Genomic DNA, 26,861 nt, shown 5'->3' with positions numbered 1-26,861 from the left:
GGAGGGGGGCAGGGGACACAGGAGACTCGCTGAGTGGCTGGAGGGGGGCAGGGGAGATAGGACAATCGCTGGGTGGCTGGAGGGGGGCAGGGGAGAGAGGAGAATTGCTGGGTGGCTGGAGGGGGGGGCAGGGGAGAGAGGAGAATCGCTGGGTGGCTGGAGGGGGGGCAGGGAACAGTGGAGACTCGGTGGGTGGCTGGAGAGGGGCAAGGAAAAAAGTAGAATCGCTGGGTGGCTGGAGGGGGGCAGAGGAGACACACTCGCACCCAGCAGTCTTACTCTCTCTCTGTCAAACACACACACTCGCACATTCACTCTCTCTCTCTCACACACAGTCAATCTGACACATACTCTCTCAAACATACACACTCCAAGGAAAACCTTGCTAGCGCCCGTTTCATTTGTGTCAGAATCGGGCCTGTTTTACTAGTATCAGTATAAAAAAGGAAGAAATGTATTGTGCATTTTTGGAGGGGGTTCATTTATCTTCCACCTCCCACCAGTTGCAGAAACTTCACATCTACACCACATAAACATTTTCCAGATCACCATCTCCCTTTCTGTGGCTAGTGCTGCCTTCTAGGCCTCCACCCCCACTGCCTTCCCATTGGCTGAACCCTGCCTACAGTCTCTGCTTCTAGTTGTAATGGATTAGGTAGGGTAGGCTCACTCATTGGGGGGGGGGGGGGGGGTGAGGAGGAATTAGAGAACTGCAATCAGAGGATTTAAACAACAAACATGAAATACCGTATTTCATCGATTCTAAGACACACTTTTTTGTACCAGTTTTAACGTCCACGGAAAGTAGGTGATTTAGAATGGAGGTCCAAAATTTGCAATCCCATAGCCTAATTCCTTATTCTCTCCATATAGCTGCCAGTAATTGAAAACAAATGTGTTTGTGCTTTTCCTTCTGCATATGTTTGTTTACAGTATTTACCATATTTTTCACTTTTTCAGAATGAGGGTGTGTCTTAGAATTGATGAAATACAGTATATTAGCTATTATTCTGGACATTAAAGTTAAATTCTGAAGACTTCTGAAAAAAGACAGACAGTTAGTAATCCTAACTTCTTGAGTACATCTTACAGGGACCTCTTAAACATATGGACACAAAGCATGTGTAAAGTTTGCCAGTGGATTAATCTGATCCTGCCCATGGCAACAGATGTTACTTGGCAATAGTGGAGGGGCATTTTCAAAAGGACGTCCAAGTCAGAATAGAGATGTCCCGCTCATAATATCCAAAATGTATTTTGCAACAGGAAATACGTCAAAAGTACCTGAGATGGACATCTGTGTGTTCAGGAAGCCCAGCACTCGCAGCCATTTTACAAAGTGGGACGTCCAACATATGAACAGCAAAAAGGCAGGAACAAGAAAGTCTTTCGGGGAGCATTCTTAGAAGAATAGCCACAGAGACATCCTTGTAGAGCAGAAAGGCATCCTAGTAGTTTGTGTAGTGGACTTTAAACCAAGGGACCCAGGCCAGGTTTAAATGCCACTTTAACTCTTATTTTGTAATTGTAAGCCCTCCAGGAACAGAAAAATACGTACTGTATCTGAATGTACACCAGTTCAGTAACCTTCAGGCTTGCAGGTGGCTTAGATGTTTAGGTACAGTAGGTATTTTCTATTTAGTAAAAAAGTTGATTCATTATTTTAAGAAGAAATTGGGATCTGTGTCTAAAATGTTGCTGCGCCTTCCCATTAGACATAATGTATTGGAGGGGCGTTTTCTGATGCTCCCAATACTTTGTTCTTTGCCATTTGAAGTGGTGTTATTTAAAGTAGCATTTTCTTTTGCTTTTTATGGATCACTGTGAGTCAGTGAATGAGTTGCTGCTAATAATAACGATAAGGGAGCTAAAGGTTTGCTCGAGGAGGATGTGTTGGTGCTGGAGGATAAAGTGTGGCTATGGATTCGTAACTCAAAGACGAAGAGGGAAAGGTTGCTTTGTACTTTTACTTCGAGTTCCAGGTTTATCAACTTGTCCTTGGCAATGCGCAAGTTTTTTCTTGGCTTGTCAACCCTCTTCTATACTGTTTTGGTTATCACACGTTTCAGGTCTGCCGTTAACTAGATTTCAAATTGCAGCAATGTGGTTTAGATGCAAAGTTATCTGGAACACATTCCTTCAGATTTATAGGCGATCCCCTAATTTGTTTAGCAGACAACACGCATCTCTTTGGCAACGACTCCTAGATGTGGTGCTGTCCCCAGATCTCCAGGAAATACAGGAATAAGGGGGGGAGGAGGGGATAGGGAGGAGGAGGGTTGAAGATGAGAAATAGGAGTGTGTATGTTGGTATGCTAGTTGGGTTTTTCTTAGTTGTGGATGTTTGAATGTACTAAGGGGGGGTGATATGATTTTACTCTCTCATATACGAAAAAGTTAGTATGGGACCGCTCTTTGTGCTGATTGTTATACATATGGCAGTTGTGAAACTATGGATACCTGTTGTATAACGCCTTTCTTTGTACAGTAGATGCATGTTCTGTATTGACGTTGATAAACACAAAAAATAAAATAAAAAAAAGAATAGGAGCAGCTACCACTGCAACAGCAATGGGAATGTCAACTAACATGATTAAAAAATTAGGGCACTGGCGTTCTTATAGATAACAAAAGTTAAGCAGTTTGTTCTGTTTTGCTAATTATTTATTTCAGTTTGCATTTCAGGGTCATTGCCTCCTGAAGAGTGTGTATGAATGTGTGGCTATTTGTACACCTTCTGGGTGCAGAAAGGAGCAGTGGAATCACATTGGGGTACTCGTCTTCACTTAGGGGCCCTTTTACTAAACCAGGCAAAAAGTGGCCAGCGGCAGTGCGAGTGCGTCTTTTGGGCGCACCGGGCCAGTTTTTACTGAGTCCTGGGGAAAGGGCCCTTTTTTTAAGGGTCAAGAAAATGGACATGAGGCAAAATAAAAACCAGCACGCATCCATTTTCAGCCTGAGACCTTACTGCCACCCGTTGTCTTAGCGGTAAGTTCTCACTCATTACCTGGGCAGTAGACATGCAGCACGTGCCCACTGCTGTTTACCACCGGGTAAGCACCACATTGTAGAAATTTTTCAGCTTGTGCCAAATTCAGAATTACCGCCCAGGGCACACAGTAGCCAGGCAGTAATGCCAATTTGGCATGCGTTGGACGCACGTAGGCCCTTTATGCACCTTTGTAAAAGGGCCTCTTAGTGCTTTTAGGAGTGAGCATACAATAGGTGGGGTTGAGAGACATGCTGATTGAACAAGTATTACCTACCCTATTGCAAGCAAGACATATTTGTTCTCCACCAGCGATGATCCTGATACATGTTGAGGGAAATGATTTATGTTATATAAAGGGGATGAAACTTATTTGTTCTATTAAAAGAATTTTCTTAGTTGTGCATTGTTATTTTCCAAATGCTCGTTTAATTTGGTCGCAGATTATACCTAGATTGATATGGAGGAATGCTAAGAAGGTAAATGCTGTGGAGAGATTGCATAAGAGAGTCAATTCAGAAGTATCTAGTTTTATTAATAAATTGGGTGGGTTGGTTATTATTATTATTATTTGTTGCATTTGTATCCCACATTTTCCCACCTTTTGGCAGGCTCAATGTGGCTTACATTATGCCGTAATGGCGATCGCCATTTCCGGAATGAGAAATACAAAGTGGTATTGCATTAAAGTTCATAAATGATAGAGTTCTGTTCCATGATCTGTTTACAATAGATTGTCCTGGGCTATATTGGCTAGATGGAATTCATCTCTCTATACAGGATTTGTTAGGGGTTTGTGTGCAGCATAACAGGTCCGCAGCTTGTGCACAGGGGGGGGGGGGGGGGGAGTGAGGAGAAGCTAAGCTGTCCTCGCTTGTGGAGAAGTAGCTTGGCCATGCTGATCAGAGATTGCTTGGGGGCAGAAAGTTTTGGGAAACAGTATGGGGTAGGGTGGGACGGATCTATGTGTGGCACCAACATGGATCTTGGAGTGTGCATGACTTGGCGTTGCCATAGGTTATGTTTGAGGGCATTATTGTATTAACCGGTTATTGCGTGACCATCTAATCGAGTGGGGATATGTTTATGATTGTTATGTATTATATGGGGATGGCTGAAAAATAAAGTTGGTATAGGTATTTTTGGAAGTTAAGCAATAAAAGCTGCAGCCTGTTAAGCCAGAGTACAATGTAGGGACACCATATTAACACACAGGCTGCCAAAAGTCAAACCAGATATTATATGAATTTACATTTTTCTCATCAGGCACATCACGTTCAGAAGATTATTAAGAAACACTAGCATATTTTGGAAGGGCATTCATGCTGTAGGGCAAGAAACCAGTTATCACTTATGCACTTAACAGGAATTTAAAGAAGTGAATTTTTCCATCTGTATTACCAGAAATCAACACAGAAGAAACTACACACAGAGGACACTTCCCTTGTGGTTCCTGTTCAGTTTGCAAACATGTTTTAACATTAACAGCTTTTACACATCTTATTACTAAGAAACTGTTTAAGCTCAAGCACACCACTAATTGTAATCCAGTCAAGTTATATATATATAATTATTTGTCCATGTAGTTTACTTTATGTCGGTAAGACTAAGCGGATGGTCAAGTCTTGGGTCATAGAACAAGAGATGCTGAAGGGTCCTTTTACTAAGATGCGCCAAAATGTGTCCTGCGCTGGTGTAGACGCGTGTATTGGATGAATGCAGGTTCATTTTTCAGCGCACCTACAAAAAAGGCCTTTTTTGGGGGATGGAAATGGACGTCCGGCAAAATGAAAATTGGTGCACATCAATTTTGGGCCTGAGACCTTACTGCCACCCATTCACTTAGTGGTAAGGTCTCATCCGTTAACCGGGCGGTAATCATCAGCGCATGTACAATGCTGATTACCAACATATTTTCTGGCGCATGTAGTGGGCACATGTAAAAAAATGGAAATTACATCCCAGGCCATGCAGAGCCGGGCGGTAGTTCCAAATTGGCGCACGTTGGGCACGCGTAGGCGTGTACACGGCTTAGTACAAGGGCCCCTGTATTTCCTTTAGTTGCACATTGGAACTGATTAAGTCACGCTAGACAATTTGAATTTTTTGTCATACAATATGCAGAAGGTAGCACGGTGGTGATGTTGATTTGATGTTATTGAAAGATGAACAATGTTTTATTTTTAACTATGATACATTTGAGCCACCCGGATTTAATCTAGAATTGGACTTTATGCCTTTTGTTTGGTTCTGTTGCACATGTACAATTATGGAGCTGTCCCTTTTGTCTAAAAATGACAGAATTTTTATGTGGTACATTTTATTGTTAGATGATGAAGCTCATATATATATATTATATTATATTATGACATAAGTTGACCTTAATCATGTGTTCATTTTCAATCATCATTAATGTTAACACTGAAAAGGACATCAGATATTTATTCCTTTTTAAATAGACACATTTTTTATTTGAGTTATCATTTATTTATTCTCCCTTTCAGTCCTTTTTTACATTCTTACCGTGGTTTTTATATGATGGCAAATTGTTTATGTATGCTTTTTTGCTATTTTCTTTCTTTTGGCTTCTAATCACTTTAGTTTATTTTTTTTTAATAAGGTAGTCTGACACTCACTTCAGCATGCCTCAATTCCAATGACATCATTTACATTATTGGACCACATTAAACATGGCTGCAGAAATTCATAGAAAATTGTGCTTTTTTTAGAGCTTTTCAGGACCATTTTTGAGAGTTTTAGCTAAAACTTAGCAATTTCAGGTGAGCAGATGATGTTGCTTTTAAATTTATCTTCGGTTTTACATATTTTCATATTTTTATGTTTTGGAAATATCGTTTCTGGTTTTAATCATAACAACCCTAAATGAGCTTTTACTGGCATGTTGAGACCCTCTTGATGCTTTAAATGTGCTTTTGTTGGATTAATCCAATTTTTTATATTGATACCACCTTTTTAATGTTTTTGTGGCTTTTTAAAAACATTTTCATTAGAACCTTGACCTTCCTAGGCTTATAAACTAGCAACATTCACTGCTTGGCAGATTCCTTAAACCCTATGGGGAGAAGAAATGTTGCTACCAGTTTGCTCTTTCACAAAAGAGATTGTTCTTATTTGTTTTTTTCTCTAGTTATATAGATTTACATTTTTCTTACATATTTTACATTTAAGGTCATTGCACATTTTTTACACATATATTTTACATTTAAGGTGATCTTTTTATGCATGTGTGTCTTACATTTATTCTTGTTCATTTATGTACTAATTTGTTTTCAGTGTCTTCATTATTATACTTATTTGTTGCTTGGATTGTTTTTGGACTCCTGAGTCCTTCTAGCAGGCTTGTACATTTTTATGTTTTCCATGTAAGCAGGTGCCAATAAAATAACTTCTTTTTTTGAAGATGTCTTTGGATACACTCTGGTTCTTTGGTCAGCTGCTCCACTGTCTGGGTTCTATCATCCAGTGATTGATAGCTCGCTGTGAACTTATTATGTTTTCCTCTCTGACACTTTGCTTCATTTGTCTCAGTTTTCAAATTGATTGTTAGTATAGAATACTGGATTGTAGTGTCATATAAATGTATAAGATAGAACTCTTTCTTCCCGGTTTGTCTTGCTTTTATATGCTTCAGGTTTGACCGATTTGCACCATAGCAGAACACTGCCTGATTGTTTTGTTCTCTAATGTGGCGATTCTCATTCACTAATGCAGGCAGATTTTCAGCAACACAGTAAATGTACATGAGATAGATTTGCATAGAGTAGGCCCACCTCAGCGGGTGGCGGAAAGTGCTACTCTCTGCATGGCCACGCAGAAAGAGTAATCTTACCGCTTGTCCATGTCTTTTTTAGAGGCTTTTTACCCACTGCGGTAAAAAGGGCCCTGGCGTGTGGCAAAAATGGCCCCCACCACTACTGTGGGGCCCTTTTTACCGTAGCTTGGTAAAAGGACCCCAAATTTAGGTGTGGGAATCGGCACTTTGTGCTATTCTCCCTAGCATCATTGTGATTTCCTTAGTTTGATTGTTCTATTTTCTTTCCTATTTCAATGATGTAGTTCCTTTCCTTACCTTAATTTGTAAACCACTCAGTTCTATGAGTCAGCTTGGGTGGCATATCAGGTTTTAATAAACAATAAACATTTCTATAAAGGGCGTGCAAATTTACAGAGTCGAGCTTAGCACTGATATTTTTTTTCAGCCCCATTTTTGAATGCTATTTATAGAATTCTTCCTTATAGTATTCACCTGCTACCTTAGGGGCCTTTTTACTATGTCGCAGTAGGGCTAAAGCACGGGTAATGTGTGCCAAATCGACACTACCACCGGGATTGTGTGGGTGCCCAGTCATAATTTTGCCATGGTAGAAAACTAATTTTCTATTTTATACCATGGAGGGCATTCCCAGCAGTAATCCACAGTGTGTCCACCCTGGTTCACGCTCCCTGCTTACCACATGAATTGTGCTTGAACCCTTACCACCAAGTAAATAGGTGGCAGTAAGGGCTCAGACAGTAAACTGCTCAAAACACGACGGCAGGCTTATATTTGGAAAAACACGATTTGAAAGCGCCAAACCCCTCCATGAAAAACTGCACTGGCTTCTAATCAAAGAACGTATCGCTTTCAAAATATGCACCCTGGTTCATAAAATCATCTACGGTGAAGCCCTGGGATACATGACAGACCTTATAGACCTACCAACTAGAAACACAACAGGATCAACACGAACATACCTAAATCTCCACTACCCAAGCTGCAAAGGACTCAAATACAAATCAACTTATGCATCCAGCTTTTCTTACATAAGCACACAACTATGGAACGCATTACTTAAAGCCGTGAAAACAACATATGATCACTTTAACTTCCGGAAATCACTAAAAACCAACCTGTTCAAAAAGGCATACCCCACTAACCTAACTTTAATGCCGGTACCTTGCAACACAACAAAACCAAAACTCGTAATGGATATATAAGAACTCTTCCTCTCTACAATTCTTTTCCTCTCTACAATTCCCTAATATGTCTGTTATACAGGAACCTTATTCTACCAAAACATTACTGTATTTTGTTCATACCGGAATTGGCAAATGCCTTTACGTTACTATGTAAGCCACATTGAACCTGCAAATAGATAGGAAAATGTGGGATACAAATGTAACAAATAAAATAAATAAATAGCTGCATACTACTTTTAATATTAGCGCATGGCCATTTACTGCCACGTTTTAAAAAGTGCTTTTTTTCCAGCCATGGTAAAATATGGCCTAGCGTTCGCCAACTTCACACGTCCAGACTAGCGCAGGCCACTTTTTACCGCAGCTTAGTAAAAGGCCCCTTATAGAATAGTGCATAGTGCATGTGTCAGTTCCAAGTAAGGTGCCAGTGATGAGCACAAGTGCATTTAACCAGACACGCTCAGTTAAAAAAATTACCCTGCCTGAACTTATTTTTTCCTGTCCTAAGTTGAGCCTATGAATAAATCCTATGATGTTGGAGAGGTCAATGGTAATTTTCAGAGGCATTTTCTGGATAACGGCACTGAAAATTATGGACCAACCCTGGTCAACACTACTTATCCAGGTAGCAGCACCTACTCCCTGGATGAGTAGCTTTGAATATTGGGCCTTTTTAAAATTATTTCTCATGTCACTGGGAAAATTATTTTATTTACAGATTGGTACAACTTTTTTTTGTTCATTTATCCACAGAAAGTGAGTGAAAAAGTTGGAGGAGCAGAAGGAACCAAACTAGATGATGACTTCAAAGAAATGGAGAGGGTAAGTACCCAGTGGGTCTAGACCCACCATTTTCAGGAACATATTATTGTCTTGGGAAAATGCCAATAGTAGATTTTTTTCAGAATAATTTCACACACCTGAGTCACTGAAAAGGATCATGCTTATTTCAGAAGTTTGGATATACTTCCATATTCCAAAGATTTGAAGCATGTAACTTACATTAAGATCTACTGGATTCATAATGTTCATAAACTATAAATTCCACTTGGTGGTTTAAACCTTTGGTTTTCAGAAGTCCTTAAAGAAAAAAATGTCTATTCAAAAATATTGATATTTCAGAAAGAGAATGTGGGTCTGGGCCCTTTAGCAGCTATGAGGAAGGATTGCATTCCTATCGTATAGGTGGGACCTCTGGTTTGGCTGGGGCTGGAGCTGCGGCACAGGCCGTGAAGGGAGGGGAGGAAACTATGTTTATTGTTCCAGGGTGACACCTAATTAATAGATTTGAAGCCCACAATTGCATAATTCCAGGAAAAACCCTGGTGCATATCCTTTGTCTGAGGACCATCCCTACGGTGATCAAGCTAGGGACTCTGAGGGAAGGGGCTTTGAAACAGGGCAGAAAAAACTCAGGTAGTTGCAAATGAAGGCTCCTGCTACCAGATACAAACCTGCTTCTCATTGGTCAAAGAAAAAAAAAAAAGAACCTAGGGGGGAAGTTATCAAGGTGTGGTAAAAGAATTGCTTTTACTGCACCTTAATTTATCACAAAAATCAACAACCTGTAGCATCTCAGTACCACAGGTTACTGACTCCTGTGGTAAATGAATAACACTTCAGCAATGTTACTCCAGCGGCCTTGGAGTATCGGACCTTAAAGCCTTGGTTTGATGTTCCATGGCCAGAGCTTAAAGGGGCCACGGTGCTATTTACTACCCCTATCACACTCCCATCTCACCCCCCCTCGATCACAGTCCCCCTGTTAGAACATGGATGAGGGCAGGCCCAGAGCCCAGATAAATGGGGCCATACATTAAAGGTGAACATAAATTACTTTATTAATGTGCCACAGGGATAAGGAAAATAAACACAAGCAGCCAGTTCTTAAACTCAAGAATTGTCCTCTTATGGCCTGCTTTGGTAGGGGTCACAGTGTGCACTACTGTCTCAGCTATGGGACCCAGGGATAAAGTTTTATCTCTTTCCAGATAACAATCACCATCCAGCTGTCATTCGGGTTTTCGCTCACAGTCAAGGCTCCAAGATGAACTTGACCAACGTGGATGTAGCGTCTGTAAGCATATGGGAGTTGCACATAGGTGGTGGAGGCATAGGTGGAAGGGCTCCAGTTCTTCTCTCTGGGCCTTCTCGACCTAGCTGTGCCCTGAGCTTTTATACTTCCTGGGCCACACCCTCCCGCCTCTGCCTTCCCTGTGCCACCTCCCCCCTAGGTGAGATTTTGAGATTTAAGGTGTTTCTGCCACTGTGAAAGAGTATCATTAAGGGGGAGGAGCAGTTTCCTATAGAGTTCCTCACACCCCCTTCCCCCAGTTACATTCTACACATCCCCCCAGTCATACTCACACCTCTCAATCACAACTCCCTACCCCAATAAGGACCCCACCCATACCTGAGGGACTAATGGCACTAAACCTGATGATCCAGTGGTTCTAGGACAGAAGCGATCCCCAGTTGCTTTTGTTCTGCTGACGCTCTCTTCAAAATGGCACCCCTAGTGGTAGGATTGCACTATCACTAGGGGTAATGTTTCCATAAGACTAGTACTAGGGGTGCCATTTTGGAGATGGCGCTGGCAGGGCAGGAGCAACTGGGGATCGTTGCTGTCCTAGGACCACTGAACCACCATATACAGGATCAATGGGCCCTGAATGATAATGGGGAGATGTCCTTTGGGGGGTGGGGGTAGTTTTTGTTGTGAGTAGTCTGAATGTGGGTATGTGGGGGGTGTTCTTATCGGGGGTGGGGGATATGAATGGAGGGGGGCAGTACCAAACCCTTTAACCTGTGGTCTGGGAGCATCGGGCTGCAGCTTTAAGCCCAGTGCTCATAGCGGCTACTAAAATTGTCAGTGGTCTTGTCAGTGGGGAGAGACTTAAAGATCTCAATATGTATGCTTTAGAAGAAAGGCGGGAGAGGATAAAATAGAGATATTTAAATACTTATGCGGCATAAATTCACAGGAGTTCAGTCTCCTTCAATTAAAAAGAAGCTCTGGAATGAGGGGGTTTAAGATAAGGTGAAAGGGGATAGACTAAAAAGTAACCTAAAGAAATACTTCTTCATGGAAAGGGTGATGAATTAGTGGAACAGCCTCATGGTGGAAGTGGTGGATACGAAAACAGTATCTGAATTCAAGAAAGCTTGGGACAAGTACATAGAATCTCTAAGGGAGTGATAGGGAGAGTAGATGGCATGGATAGGCAGAATGAATAGACTATGTGGTTTTTATCTGCCTACATTTTTCTCTGTTTCAGCTTTTGGGTGGGATTGTTTTACAATCATTTTATGACCATAATATGACTTGTGGTGTTCATCTGGTGTCCACTGCACGTTGTATTCTGGTTTTTACATAATAATGATCTGCTTTACATGCATTTGCATGTTTTGTATCTCATTATTATGTAACTCACTGAGACCTAAATATTGTTGCATTAGGGAAAGACAACCTGCTTTAGAACCCTTTAAGTCACATTAAGGGGCTAATAACATGGGTTATTGCCCTAACGCAGCTTGAGAGCTCCCCCCACCCTGAGTCTGATCAGACGTCACGCTAGTATGTTATATAGATAAGTGGTTTTCAGCCCTGTCCTGGTGGCAAATATAACTGTTCAAGTTTATAGGATATCCCTGATAAATATGCATATCTTCAAAACTGGGCTCAATAACCTCAAAGTGATCACCCTAATTATATAAACTATATTCACTGCACGATCACTATATAAATAAATAATAATCTTTTAATTCCAGTGGCATAGCCACAGGTGGGCCTGGGTGGGCCAGGGCCCACCCGCTTGGGGCTCAGGCCCACCCAACAGTAGCACACGTTTAGTGGTAGTTGGTGGGGATCTCAAGCACTGCCACCTGAAGAATTCCCCCTGATGGCAATGAAAATGCTACTCTCCATGATACAGGCACCTGCGCATGCTCAGTTTTTAGTGCATGCCTGCTTCAGACTCCCAAATTGGAAAGAAGCATTTTCCTGCCAGCTGACATATTTTTTTGGTGTTGGGGGGGGGGGGGGGGATAACACTTGGTGCCCACCCACGTCTTGCCCAGGCCCACCCAAAATCTATTGTTTGGCTACGCCCCTGTTTCATTCAATTTTTTATTTATGAAATTTCTTTAAATATATTCTTAAATATGTTCTTACATATGTTCTTAAATATGTGTATTTTTACATCTTGTGTATCACCTTTTGTACACATTTCTACATACATTCTCTCCCTCATTCACACTAATCAATATTCCTACATTATAACGTGCACAAACCTGCACATGCTCCACCTATATCCACACCCCCTAGCAGTTGCGCACTGAAGAAATTATGTGCTAAGGTTATAGAATAGTAAGGGCAAGTATGCGTGTAACTGCAAATCAGTGCCAATTAACTTCAGTGATTGGTTGTTAACCCCAATCAGCTCCTAATTTAACAATTAAGTTATATGCGTAACTGCGCTTATTCTGTAACCCTCACAATCAATTTTATAGAATTCTGTAACCTGCACACAAGATTATGCACCCCACTCATGCTCCAGCCATTGAAGATAGGCCCATCCTTACGCAATAGCGTATAGCTGGATTATTTTAGAATATCGTAGTTTACAAGTTTAAAACAAGATGGCTCCTTATAGAATTACCACCCTTAGGGCCAGGTTCTGTAAATGGCGTCTAAAATCTAGACATGTCTGAAAAAAGGACTTAGGGCCAGATTCTATATATGGTGCGTAAAAAATCAATGCGGTAAACAGTTCCGACTAAGCGTATTTAATAACCCGCACTTTAATTTAGGCGCGGTATATAGAGTAAGCTTAGTTGATATTCTAGCGCCTAAAAGTATTTGCGTCCATTTACACCAGTGAAAATGTGGTGTAAATCCTAGTGCATAGATTTAGCTGTAGAGGACCACATTCTGTGCATAAATTTTGGAACAAGAAGGCAGACGATCCGCAATATCCAACGTGGAAGCAAACAGAAGCGAATCAATCAAGGTGTAGTGTACAACTTTATTCTAAAAAAACGCCCAACACAGACAGTGTTTCGCCCACTAGGGCTGTGTCAGGGGCTCTTAGCAGGCCGAAGACATCTGATCTGGTCCCTGTTTCATGCTTTTGAAAAAGAGAGCATCATCAGATGTCTTTGGCCTGCTAAGAGCCCCTGACGCAGCCCTAGTGGGCGAAACACAGTCTGTATCGGGTGTTTTTTTAGAATAAAGTTGTACACTACACCTTGATTGATCCGCTTCTGTTTGTTTCCACGTTAAATTTTGAAACATCCATTTCCTCACCCATAACCATGCCCCTTTTTACCTGCACGCATTAGAATTTAGGCGTAGTATGTTGTAGAATATGCTTAGGGATTTCTGCACGTATATTCTAATTATTGCCAATTAGTACTCATTATTGCTTGTTAAGACTTGCTATCAACGCTGATTAGTTTTTAAAGCCAATTAAGTTACACGTGTAATTATAGAATATGCTTGGATTTCGGTGCAGATCCCTAGGCATGCTATATAGAATTCAGTAGTTAACACTATTCTGTAAACTGCACCTAACCCCACGTAAAGAGCCCTTTCCTTACCAATCCCTTAGCAAATCGGTAAGGAAAGGGCATGCATGAAGGAAATCGCATGCAAATGAGCTGCTCACTGTTAGCTCATTTGCACACGATTTCCTTCCTTCCAGTCGGCCAGCTGAGCATGCGCAGAGCAACCAAGCGTTATGCTGGCTGCCCTGCGCATGCCAAAGACAGATTAAAAAGGACGTCCCTGATGTGCACTTGGATGTTTTTTTTTTCCAGATTGTGATGGGCGTCCTTCTCAGATGTGTTTTTCTTACATAGTAACATAGTAGATGATGGCAGAAAAAGACCTGCATGATCCATCCAGTCTGCCCAACAAGATAAACTCATATGTGCCACTTTTTGTGTATACCTTACCTTGATTTGTACCTGTACTTTTCAGGGCACAGACCGTATAAGTCTGCCCAGCACTATCTCCGCCTCCCAACCACCAGCCCCGCCTCCCACCACCGGTTCTGGCACAGACCGTAAAAGTCTGCCCAGCACTATCCCCACCTCCCAACCACCAGCCCCGCCTCCCACCACCGGTTCTGGCACAGGCCATATAAGTCTGCCCAGCACCATCCCCACCTCCCAACCACCAGCCCCGCCTCCCACCACCGGTTCTGGCACAGACCGTATAAGTCTGCCCAGCACTATCCCCGCCTCCCACTACCAGCTCTGCCACCCAATCTCGGCTAAGCTCGTGCCCGAAATCAAAACTATTTGGATGTCCCTTTCGATTATGCCCCTCAAGGTCTCTCTCAGCCAATCAAAGCGCCTTTAGTGATCGGCTGAGAGAGACCTGGAGGGGCAAAATCGAAAGGGATGTCCAAATAGTTTGATTTGGACATCCTCGCATGTCCCAATCCCCGATTCTCTCCGGCGGTGGTCATTTCGGGCACGTAAGAAAAACATGTCTGAGAAGGACGCCCTTCACAATCTGGGGAAAAAAAACGTCCAAGTTCTCGTCAGGGACGTCCTTTTTTATTTTTGAGTGAAGGACATCCATGTTAGGCACTTTAGAAGGACATCCCTGATGAGCACGCGGACATTTTTTTTTCCTTCCAATTCCCTCACAGCAGCCCCAACGAGAGGTGCAGACCTCCCGTTAGGTTTTCCACGGTGCATGGGTTCGGAACGGTAGTGCATCGCATAAACATTATAATACTAATTTGCTCATTTGCATTCCGTTTTCGTTAGCTGCTACCGTGACAGGAAAATGGCTTGGAGAACCCTTTTGTGCATGTCCCGGTTTACTATTTGCACGTTAAACTGGCTGGAACCAGTTAAGTTTAGTGCATCTGGCAGTCAGTCTGGGAGAATCTACCAATGTAAAGGCTGCACATGCATAAACTTTGCTTAGCCTAAAGAAATTGTTTTTTAAAATTGTTCTCCCAACATAGGAGAAAGAACAATTCTCCATATGAAAGCTATTGCAAAGATGAGTCAATGAAAAATTAGCCAGATGGGCATGGCTAATTTTAGACATGGTGCGGCCCAGGGCAGGAATTAAGAAGGGAGCTCCTGATCCCTGATCTCCCCACCTACATTGCTACTACATGGTCCGGGCATCTCTTCCCCTTCTCCCCACCACAGTCCGTCTCCCTCCTTTCCCCTCACCTTGCAGTCTGTTTTATTTCCCTTGTCAGAGAGGCCCCGGTGCGGCAGTCCCGAAGTTTTCCCTCTCTTCAGTGATGTGCCCAGGCAGAAACAGGAAATTGCATCGGGGGGGGGGGGGGGGGAATCGTGGCAGAGAGGGAAAACTTCAGGGCAGCCGCAGGCAGCTTGTGAGAATGGCTGCTGCACTGGGGCCCATCTGAGAAGGGAAACAAATTTTTAAAGAAGATCATGAAGAGAGGAGACGGACTGTGGTGGTGAGAAGGGGAAGAGATGCCTGGACCACAGGACCCCTTGGAGCTGTGGGGCCCAGGGCAGCCTGCCCTGTTTGCCCCTACCCCCCCCCCCCCCCCCCAACACCGGCCCTGCAGATGGGAGAGAATGAGTTGGTTTTATAGTAAGTGTAGTGTGAGGTTATATCATTGTTTATTGTTTGTTGACTGATGCAGGTAATTTAAGGACCCTTTTACTAAGCCGCAGTAAAAAGTAGCCTGCTCTAGTTTTTGGTGAATGAAATTGTCGTGTGCTGGGCTGCTTTTTTACCACAGTGGGGAAGAGGCCTTTTAAAAATGGAACCATAAATTGCTGTGCACTAATATTAAAATTAGCATGTGGCTATTTACTGCTTGATCCCTTACTGTCACCTATTTAGCAGGCGGTAAAGGCTCATGCGCTACCCTTTTGGTAATTGGGCAGTCCATGGCAATGTGGCCACACTGCCAATTACTGCCGGGAATATCCCTCATAGTAAAAAAAAAACCAGAAAATTATTTTTATCCCAGTAAACTGCGTGCATCAACTTCAGAACTACTGCCGGGATCCTGAGTTACCCAGTGGTAGGGCCAGTTTGGCGCATGATACCAGATTTGCATATAATGGAGGCAGTGCATGCAAATCAAATTCATGCATATTCATTGTGGATATCATGAAAACCTGACTTGCAAGGGGTACTGCAGGACTGGATTTAGGAAACACTGCTCTAGAGTACTCAGCAGGGAGGGAGTAGTTCAGCCCAGGGGTGGGGGTGGGGGGATAAAAACCCAGAGCAAAGACCAGTCAGGGAGGTTCAGCGTAAGAAGGAACATCCCTCCAGTCTGAATTATGTGTGAAGGAGCAGAAGGCTAGCCAAGGTAGGTAAAGTTCTCCTTGCGTCCTCTGTTCACATATGCACAGAATGACTAGAATACCAGCATTTACTTGAATACTTGTGGCCTAAATTTAGGCAGCTCCTTATAAATGTACATCTATATGTTTTGATCACTAGTTCTTCTAGTACATAAATAACTCTTTGACTTTTTCTTACCCTTAATTCTTAATTTTCTTACCCTTTCTTCTTCTTTTCAGAAAGTGGATGTGACCAGTAGGGCTGTGATGGAGATAATGACTAAGTCAATAGAGTACCTCCAACCCAATCCAGGTACTAAAACATTTGAGGTGGCTTGAGTATTCAGTATTTTAAACAGATCTTCTGGTGTCTTGTATGTATTTCACCATGCATTGGGCCTCATGGACTAATTCATGGAAAAGTTCATGGGTCTTGTGAAATGTACCTATGGGATGCAATTGAGCTCTATATCTGTAGATAAGTCTCACAAGAAATGTTTCACATGCTGCCATGGTGGGAAGCTTTACACATTCCCAGCTGTGGCAGTATGTGAAAATGTTTTTGGAAAAGTTGTCCCATTGATGGTGACATGAGTTAAAGGGCCATTATAGCCTGAATTGTAGACCTTGCTGTCCCTCCTTATGGAAGGACTTTTGATCTCTGGTGATACAATGGGCTCTACAATCTCTCTAGCTCTGATTTGGAGTATAACCCACATCCCTCAACTCAGGGCATAAATGTTAAAAGCACCACCACTGAAGCCTTGCCGACTGACGGTCTGAACCTTTAATTCCTCAAAAAGGTGAAGGCTGACCCCTCCCCCCAACCATGTTTCACCCAAGGATACCAGTGGACATTGGAGTAAGAGTGATCCATATTTGATCTTATCGCTGCAACTGGCACTATCAAAAAAGCACTACTTGACCCCTAGCATTTGTATCCTAGTGCTACTAGTAGGTGTCAGGCTTCCAAGATGTGGTAGAAGGTCAAAAGATGTGGGAAGAAAAGCAAGTCCCAGAAAGGCTTTATTTTTAAAGATTGCAGGTTGTTTTAGTTGGAAAGGGGGTAGGGCTGGTGCCCAGAATTGTAATGTGTGCTTCCAATATTGTACTCACACACAATACACACTGAAAAGAGACAACAAGCAAAAAACAGACAAACAAACTATACCAACAATCTAATCAGGTAATTGTCAAATAAGGTTGCTAGATCCTCATGCGGGTGGGTTTCAGGACTTACCCTATGTGCATAAAATGATGTTCTTAAATGGAAGTGTTAATGTTGCCCTTAGTTACCTTAAGGTTTTCGTGCTATTGTTCTATCACCCTATCTTTTCCCCATTGTAACATTCCATAGTTTCTACGCTCCAAATGTTGTTTTGACTTGACTTTGTCTTCCCATAACTCCTCATAATGTAACCCATAATCGTACTGTAACACATTGTATTTCCATCATTCACAATGTATTGTAAGCCACACTGAGCCCGCAAATAGGTGGGAAAATGTGGGAATATAAATGCAATAAAATAAATAAATAAATAAAAATACTTGCAGCAGTAGTAGGGACAATGGCTTCTACAAGCACTTTCTACCTGAAAAGTGTTTAACACATTAAAAGAAAAGTCTAGCCACATACCCTCCCCCCCACCCAATACTGAAAAACTATTTAACCAGGCAGGAACAGCTCTGGCTGGTTAAATAGGGTTTAAGTGCCTAAATGCGGATATTCAGCGGGAGGTAACTAGTTATCTCCCGCTGAATATCCCGGATAGCAGCTAGACAGTTAGGCATGGATATTCAGTGCCTAACCATTAAAGATTAAAGGCCCTGTTTACTAAAGTGCTTTAGCATTTTTAACGCACATGCTAACCGTGTAGGCGCCTATAGGAATATTGTAGGTGTGTACACAGTTAACGTGTGTACATAGTTAACGTGCGTTAAAAATGCTAACGCGCCTATAACGTGGCTTAGTAAACAGAGCTCTAAGAGTGGTTTTTGCTTCATTGGTCTTAGAAACATAAATTATCATTTTTTTTTGTAGTTAACTATAAAAGGACCTATGTACCTTGTGGCTAGCCAGTTTACCCTATGAAAGGTACCTGCTGAACTCTAAGAATTTTGCCAGAGATCACATCCATTAAAAAAAGAATTCCCCTTTAAATAAACAACTTTCCCCCAGGTATGTCCTCATTAACTGTTATCTCCATTTCAATGAAGAAAGCTTACTGGAGGCACTTCAAATCAATGTCTTCCTCATCAGGTTCTTTTCTGGAAAGGCTGCCCATGTACATAAGTACATACGTATTGCCATACTGGGACAGACCAAAGGTCCATCAAGCCCAGCATCCTGTTTCCAACAGTGAGGTCACAAATACCTTTCAAGATCCCCAAAAAAGTACAAAACATTTTATGCTGCTTATCCCAGAAATATTTTTCCGAAGTCCAATTTAATAATGGACTATGGACTTTTCCTTTAGGAAGCCGTCCAAACCTTTTTAAAACTCGGCTAAGCTAACCGCCTTTACCACATTTTCTGGCAACAAATTCCAGAGTCGAATTACACGTTGAGTGAAGAAACATTTTCTCCGATTCACTTTAAATTTACTACTTTGTAGCTTCATCGCATGCCCCCTAGTCCTAGTATTTTTGGAAAGCATAAACAGACGCTTCACGTCTACCCATTCCATTTCACTCATTATTTTATAGACCTCTATCATATCTCCCCTCAGCCGTCTTTTCTCCAAGCTGAAGAGCCCCAGCCGCTTTAGCCTTTCCACATAGGGAAGTCATCCCATCCCCTTTATCATTTTTGTCGCCCTTCTCTGCACCTTTTCTAATTCCACTATATCTTTTTTGAGATGCGGTGACCAGAATTGAACACAATATTCGAGGTGCGGTCGCATCATGGAGTGATACAAAGGCATTATAACGTCCTCATTTTTGTTTTCCATTCCTTTCCTAACATTCTATTTGCTTTCTTACCACAGCAGCACACTGAGCAGAAGGTTTCAACGTATCATCAACGACGACACCTAGATCCCTTTCTTGGTCCATGACTCCTAATGTGGAACTTTGCATGATGTGGCTATAATTCGGGTTCCTCTTTCCCACATGCATCACTTTGCACTTGCTCACATTAAACGTCATCTGCCATTTAGACGCCCAGTCTCGTAAGGTCCTCTTGTAATTTTTCACAATCCTCCCACTATTTAACTACTGTGAATAATTTTGTGTAGTCAGCAAATTTAATTACCTCACTAGTTACCCCCATCTCTAGGTCATTTATAAATATGTTAAAAAGCAGTGGTCCCAGCACAGACCTTTCCTTTTCCTGCTTGTCATATTTATATTTTTGCTTTTGCTTCTTCATTTCTTGAGAACGTCACTAAGGCAGATAGGGGCCCTTTTACTAAGCCGCATAGTTGCCTATCCTGCTTATAATTGAAAGCGAAAAACGCCTATATTGCGACCCAAATCGGGAGATAGACGTTTATCTCCCAAAAACGAATAAATCGGTATAAGCGAAAGCCGATTTTGGACGTTTTCAACTGCACTCTGTCGCGGATGCGGACAAAGTTGATGGGGCGTGTCAGAGGTGTGGCGAAGGCGGAACTGGGGCGTGGTTATCGGCTGAACAGAGATGGGTGCATTTCACCGATAATGGAACAAAAGTATGCGTTTGTAGCTAGAATTTAGGGCACTTTTCCTGGACCCTGTTTTTTCACGAATAAGGCCCCAAAAAGTGCCCTAAATGACCAGATGACCACCGGAAGGAATCGGGGATGACCTCCCCTGACTCCCCCAGTGGTCACTACCCACCTCCCACCACAAAAAAATGATATTTCACAACTTTTTATTTTCACTCTGAAATGTCATACCCACCTCCCTGGCAGCAGTATGCAGGTCCCTGGAGCAGTTGTTAGGGGGTGCAGTGGACGTCAGGCAGGTGGACCCAGGCCCATCCCCCCCTACCTGTTACAATTGTGCTGCTTAATGCTTAGTCGTCCAACCCCCCCAAACCCACTGTACCCACATGTAGGTGGCCCCCCTTCACCCCTTATGGCTATAGTAATGGTGTAGACTTGTGGGCAGTGGGTTTTGAGGGGGATTTGGGGGGCTCAACACACAAGGGAAGGGTGCTATGCACCTGGGAGCTCTTTTACCTTTTTTTTGTGTTTTTGTAAAAGTGCCCCCTAGGGTGCCCGGTTGGTGTCTTGGCATGTGAGGGGGACCAGTGCACTACGAATCCTGGCCCCTCCCACGAACAAATGCCTTGGATTTATTCGTTTTTGAGCTGGGCGCTTTCATTTTCCATTATCGCTGAAAAACAAAAACGCCCAGCTCACACATTGTCGAATAAAACATGGACGTCTATTTTTTTGCGAAAATACGGTTCGGTCCGCCCCTTCACGGACCCGTTCTCGGAGATAAACGCCCATGGAGATAGACGTTTTCGTTCGATTATGCCCCTCCATGCGTGCCTGATGTGCATCAATTTGGAGTTACCACCCGGATACCACGTGGCCTGTGTGGTAATTTCATTTCTGGCGTGTGTCTGCTACGCGCGCCAGAAAATGTATTTTATTTTCTGGTGCGTGGCAAAAATTGGGCAGTAACTCTGACTTGATGCGCATAGGCAATTACTGTACGGTTAATGTGAGAGACCTTACCGCTAGGTCAATGGCTGGCGGTAAGGTCTTAGACCTACAATAGATGCATTCCAATTTTTATTTTGTCACACATCCATTTTGGGAAAAATTTTAAAAAGGCATTTTTTACAGGCACACTGAAAAATGGATCTGCGTGCACCCAAAACCCGCGTCTGTACTACCATAGGCCATTTTTCAGCGCGCCTTAGTAAAAGCACCCCATAAAGTAATAATGACTCGACTCTCATTTACCGTTTAAAGTAGACGTTGCTCTAGCTATTCCTGCTTGTACATAAACCTGGATTTGCTTTCCGACAGGCAGCCTCACCAGCTTCTATATATGTTCATATTTATTGAGAAATTTACCATACTGCTCCTTCCGACAGGCGGGTCAGAGTGGTTTACAGATTAAAAACTGGAAATGTGAAAGGAACGCCAATAATTTGATAGGACAGACATCCAAGCATTCACTAAAAGAATGACAATAGAGATCAGAAGTAACACCATGGGCCTGATATTCAGACGGCGGCAGATCGCATTTTGCTGACCGCCACCGGCTTTATTCCTGGAAATTCAATGCTGGGCCTTGTCCAGACACCAGCATTGAATATTGGGGCATATGTGGCTGGATTAAACATAACTGGTTTAGTGAGATATTCAGCACTTAACTGGCTATGGTGAACCACATAAAGATAAGACTGTGTTTTATGTGATCCTATTTATGCAGTTATCTTAGCTGATTAACCATCTAAGGGTCTCTTTTATCAAGCAGCGCTAACTCACAACGCAACAATGATTTTGCTACTGAGAGAAAAACATGTGATTTATACTAAATTGAACCCGCCAATTCCAAATATGAACTCCGAATTTGCCTGACACGTCTAGATTTTAAGTTATACATGCAAAGCCTATTCACTTATAATATTCATGCTTTATATATTGGAAACATGGAGAGAGGTTCCATAAAGACATAGTGGCGTAGCAAGGGGTGCTGCCACCCGGGGCGGGGTGGTTCGCCGTTGCACCCCCCCCCCCCAGTGCAGCACGATGACACCCCCCCTCGGCGCATCGACACCCCCTCCCGACCCAGTGCCTACCCTCCTCCGTCCAACCAGCTCCCTACCTTTAAAAAAAATATCGGAATCCGAGGCGAGGCGCAGCACCTCGCGCCTGCATGTAAAAGAAATGTGGACCGTCTCATCGGACCTTCTCTCGCTCTGTCTGTCCCGCCCGTGCGGAAATAGGAAGTTGCGTCAGCGGAGGGCGGGAAGGCCCGAAGAGACGGTTCACATTTCTTTTATGTGCAGGCGCGAGGCGCTGCGCCTCGCCTCGGATTCCAATATTTTTTTTAAGGTAGGGAGCTGGTTGGACAGAGGAGGGTAGGCACTGGGTCGGGGGGGGGTGTCATCGTGCTGCACCCGGGGGGGGGGAGCTGGCAGGAAGCACCCCCCCCCCCTGAGCTGACACCTGGGGCGGACCGCCCCTCCCACCCCCCTTGCTACGCCACTGTAAAGACATTTCTACAATGGAGAACAGATATGAAGGCCGCTGGAATCCCAACATGATGGGGGACTACTGCTGGTTTTTGTGACGGGAAAATATGACTGGTCTCAAACGCAAAAGTAGATGCCTGAAGCACTTTTAACAGTTCTGGGCCTTGCTGAAGTAAGACTTTTAAACTGGAATGCGAGACTTTTTTGAAATTTTGTTATTCCATTACATTTTCATATACTGTTTACTACGAAAACTTTGATGTAGATCAGGTAATTGTTGGAGTAAAACTCATTCTGTAAAAAATTATTCAATTCTTTCCAAGTGCTTAATTCATTTGGGCAGACTTATGCATAACAAAATTTCCTGACGTGTTACAACAATTCTGATTTCGGATTTGGAATACGCACACTGAATTTAGTTTAGGACAAATGGTTTTTGCCCAGTAGCACATGAAAAAAATTTTTTTTGTTGTGCTGTGATATGGCTCCCAGTGTGTTAAAGCCGACAAAGCCCATTTCACTTTGAATGGGCTCTGTTAGCATTGCCGTGCGGGAACTGCTACTGCGGCTTGATAAAAGAGTCTCTAAATGCTGACTCTGCTGCCAGAATTCTCACAAAGTAGCCGGACTCAGCTTAGGTGCTATTTTCAGCGGCACTATCCAGTTAAGGGGTCCTTTTACTAAGGTGCACCAAAAAGTGGCCTGCGCTGGTGTAGACACGTGTATTGGATGCACACAGGCCCATTTTTCAGTGCACCTGCAAAAAAGGCCTTTTTTTTCTGGCCGAAAATGGACATGCGGCAAAATGAAAATTGGCGTGCATCCATTTTGGGCCTGAGACCTTATCATCACCTATTCAGTTAGCAGTAAGGTCTCACGTGTTAACCGGGTGGTAATCATCAGCGCATATACAATGCCGATTACCGCCCAGTTATTGCCACATGTCGGAAAATAAAATATATTCTCCGACGCACATACTGGACGCGCATAAAAAATGAAATTACCGCCTGAGCCACATAGTAACCAGGCGGTAGCTCCGAATTGGCACGCATTGGACATGTGTAGATGCCTACGCAGCTTAGTAAAAGGGCCCCCCAGTACAGCTGAATATTCCTGGTTAGCTCTCAACAAGCAATTTAAGCAGGCAGGAGCCATTTCTGGCCATTTAAATTGCTTTGAATGTTGACCCTTATGTCTCAAGATCTAAATGGGAAAACGGGAGTATAACTGTGCAGGAACAGCAAGCCAGGCAATAATAACAGAAGTGGTCTAAGGAACAAAGAACAACCAATGATGCATAAAATAGTTTATTGAAGGAAGACCCGAATTGACTAAGTTTCTGCAACTGCCTGCATCAGGGGGTCATCAGATACTTCGATAAAGCATGTGAGCTGGGTAGAATGTCTTTAATAATATTCCGTAAATGACAAAAAAAAAGCTTTTGATATTTTAATTGCTGTTTCGATACAAATGATTCTTCATAACTAGGAATAAGCAAATCTATTAAATACTACATACATACTAGTGGATGACCATTCTTATGATTCACAAATTTGAATGTGAAACAGCTGAATTCTCTAATAGATTAGCTTTCATTGAAAAAATTTGGTCCCCTATGGCCTCATATTCTAAATCCCATTCACCTTCCTGATTCAAACTTCCTTGATGAGATTCCATGGACTGATAATACGAATTTTACTACTATTGTCAAGTATTATTTCATCTTGATCCTCTTCGAGATTTTACTATTGTACTTCTCATTATGGTTGTTTGGCATTTTATATGGATGTACTGTTATTGTATACTGTTGTTGCCAATGGTCCTTTTCTTTTTGTTATTGGAAAATTAATAAAAGCTTTTTGAACTAAAAAAAAAAAAAAAAAAGCATGTGAGCTGAAAAACTCATTCCAATGACAATTGTAAACACTGTATCAACACTGTTGATTGTAATAGTGCTACATACACATCAGATGAATTCCACTTTGAAATATCTACCAGATGGACCAACCCCAAATGCTTGTTCAAAAAAACAAAGTCTTCAAACCGATTCTGGGGAGGAGGGGGCGGGTGAGCTCATTCAGCTGGCAACTGAGCTGCCAGTCAGCATCTGCTGCGTAATCTCTCTCTTACACACATGTAGCCAGAGCTGCTCACAGGTCTTGCTTCAGAGCCGTCATTGCACATTACTGATTTCTAATGGCGCATTCTGATAGCATATACATGAGACGTATTATTGGTTTTATTAATAATAATTGTATTCACTTTGGCATAGGGGAGAAGTGGAATAATGATTCATCTTCTCCTAAATTTATATTCAGGCTTTCCCTCAGGCAGTGTGACCAAGAGATTTTCATTGTTCATCCCAGTGCTGTGGGATCTGACAGTAATTGGGTGGTGAAAATCACAATAGTAATATAATATTGATCTGTGTTTTCGTTTTATTCCCACCTCCACGTTTGCCACTTTATTTTCTCAGAGCTTGAAGCAGAGAAAGTATTTATACTGATTATTTCCCTTCGAAGATTATCTAACCCCCAATCACAGTTTCTTGTGTTTTAAGTCATTCAGATCATTGTGGACTCCTGATTCAGGCGCTTAGCTCCGAATCACGGAACCGTGTGGAGCCTGAGTCTATCTTCTGAATTTCCACCATCTTTTGGGGATTTGTTTTGTAGACCTACAGTCTTTTTTAATCATAATAAATTTATTTATTTAGATTTTGCTCACACCTTTTTCAGTAGTAGCTCAAGGTGAGTTACATTCAGGTACACTGGATAATTCTCTGTCCCAGGAGGGCTCACAATCTAAGTTTGTACCTGAGGCTATGGAGGGTTAAGTGACTTGCCCAAGATCTCAAGGAGCAGCAATGGGATTTGAACTGGCCATCTCTGGATTGCAAGACCAGTGCTCTAACCACTAGGCCACTCCTCCACTCCACTCCACTGTTATACTTTATCAGTTCTTACTCCAGATTACCACAATTCATTTTTATTGGTCCATCCGTACTTCCTTGGGGTTTTTTTTTAAAAATAAATATGCAGAAGCCAGCTTCTCTTATAGCCGGTCCACAGAGCCTTCTTTACATGCGAAGCACAACAGGAAAACGTGGCAGTGGTTTTGCTTTAAAACAAGGAGGCTAGAAGACAAGAAGCGTGTGATAACAATAATTTGATTATAGTATATAAACCTGCTGTTAAAAGAAGACTTGCCAGGGGAAGTGCACATGTTTGTTGTATTGCTGTATGTTATAAAGATGGCTGACTTTATTACTAGTTCATTTATGGCACTGCCTGCTTACTGATGTGTGACCAGTACAGCTCTATGAGGAATATTCAGCATAGAGTGTTATGGCACAGAACACACACGTCTCCTAGCAAAATGGATTATGAAAGTGATAACAGAAGAAGACGATGTGCGGTAACGGATTTCAGCATGTGCCCTAGGTATATTGTAAGATGCAAGGTGGAAGATAATGTGTTGATTTCTCTGTCAGACTTTAGACAAGGTGTGAGCTTTTCCCACACGCATGTGAATAACTCTTCACCTTGTCTAAACTCTGAGTTCTGAGAACCCACTACCAATAACTCAGAAACAATTACAGTCACGCTCCTTTTGTAACCCCTTGGGTTAAAAATATTGTTTTTTAAACCAAACTTTTAAATTTACTTAACATTGGAAAAGTTTTGACTGTGCAGTATGTCTGTGCAGGTCATTTTTGCAGAGTCACAGCTCTGTGTACTCACAGCCTTATAGTTCCTGGTTCCTCTGATGGCATACAGGTGGAGCTTTCCTCTTCCCGTTCACCTACCTTTGTAAATTGCTGCTGGCGGCCCAAAAATATAAGCTGCAAGCACTGCGGCAGTGGGGGGGGGGGGGGGGGGGAGGGGGGGGGGGGAGGGGGAAGGAAGAAGCAGTGATCCCAGACTGCAGGTGGGAAGACAGAGAGGGATGCTGGATTTGGATGACTGACCTCAGGGAAGATAGAGAGGTGCTGGCCTTATGGGAGGAGGAGAAGGGGGGCTGGAGGGAAGGGAGAGAAATGCTGGACCTGTGGAAGGAGGAAGAGGAGGGGGCTTGAGGAAAGAAAGAGAAGTCCTGGACCTGTGGAAGGAGGAGGAGGTGGAGGGGGCTGGACAGAAGGGATAGGTGCTGGATCTGTGGGAGGAGGATGGGGGGGCTGGACCTGTGAGAGGAGGAGGAGGGGGGTTGGAGGGAAGGGAGGTTGGTGCTGGACTTGTGGGAGGAGGGCTAGAGGGAAGGGAGAGAGGTTCTGGACTTGCAGGAGGGGGAGGGAAGAGAAAGAGATGTGAGACCAAGGGGATGAAGGAAGAGGGGATCAAATACTGAACTCAGAGCAGGAGGGAAAGAGGGAGGATGGGCAGGCAGGGAAGCAAGCAAGACAGCCAGATGCTGGAAGGACAAGAGGGAAATGAGAGGGAGAGAAGC

General features: G+C 42.9%; 1 protein-coding gene across 1 annotated transcript in view; it reads left to right on the top strand.

The window, feature by feature from the left end:
• Positions 1–26,861, top strand: part of SH3GL2 (SH3 domain containing GRB2 like 2, endophilin A1) — a 275,663-nt gene that overhangs the window by 186,881 nt on the left and 61,921 nt on the right. The window contains exons 2-3 of the mRNA XM_030194224.1: positions 8,723–8,791; positions 16,514–16,586. Coding sequence (XP_030050084.1) covers positions 8,723–8,791; positions 16,514–16,586 — 142 coding nt within the window. The remainder of the gene's footprint in view (positions 1–8,722; positions 8,792–16,513; positions 16,587–26,861) is intronic.

Source organism: Microcaecilia unicolor, chromosome 2 (genome assembly GCF_901765095.1).
Source record: "Microcaecilia unicolor chromosome 2, aMicUni1.1, whole genome shotgun sequence".
Lineage (NCBI taxonomy): Eukaryota > Metazoa > Chordata > Amphibia > Gymnophiona > Siphonopidae > Microcaecilia > Microcaecilia unicolor.
This window is presented reverse-complemented; position numbering and strand designations above follow the sequence as displayed.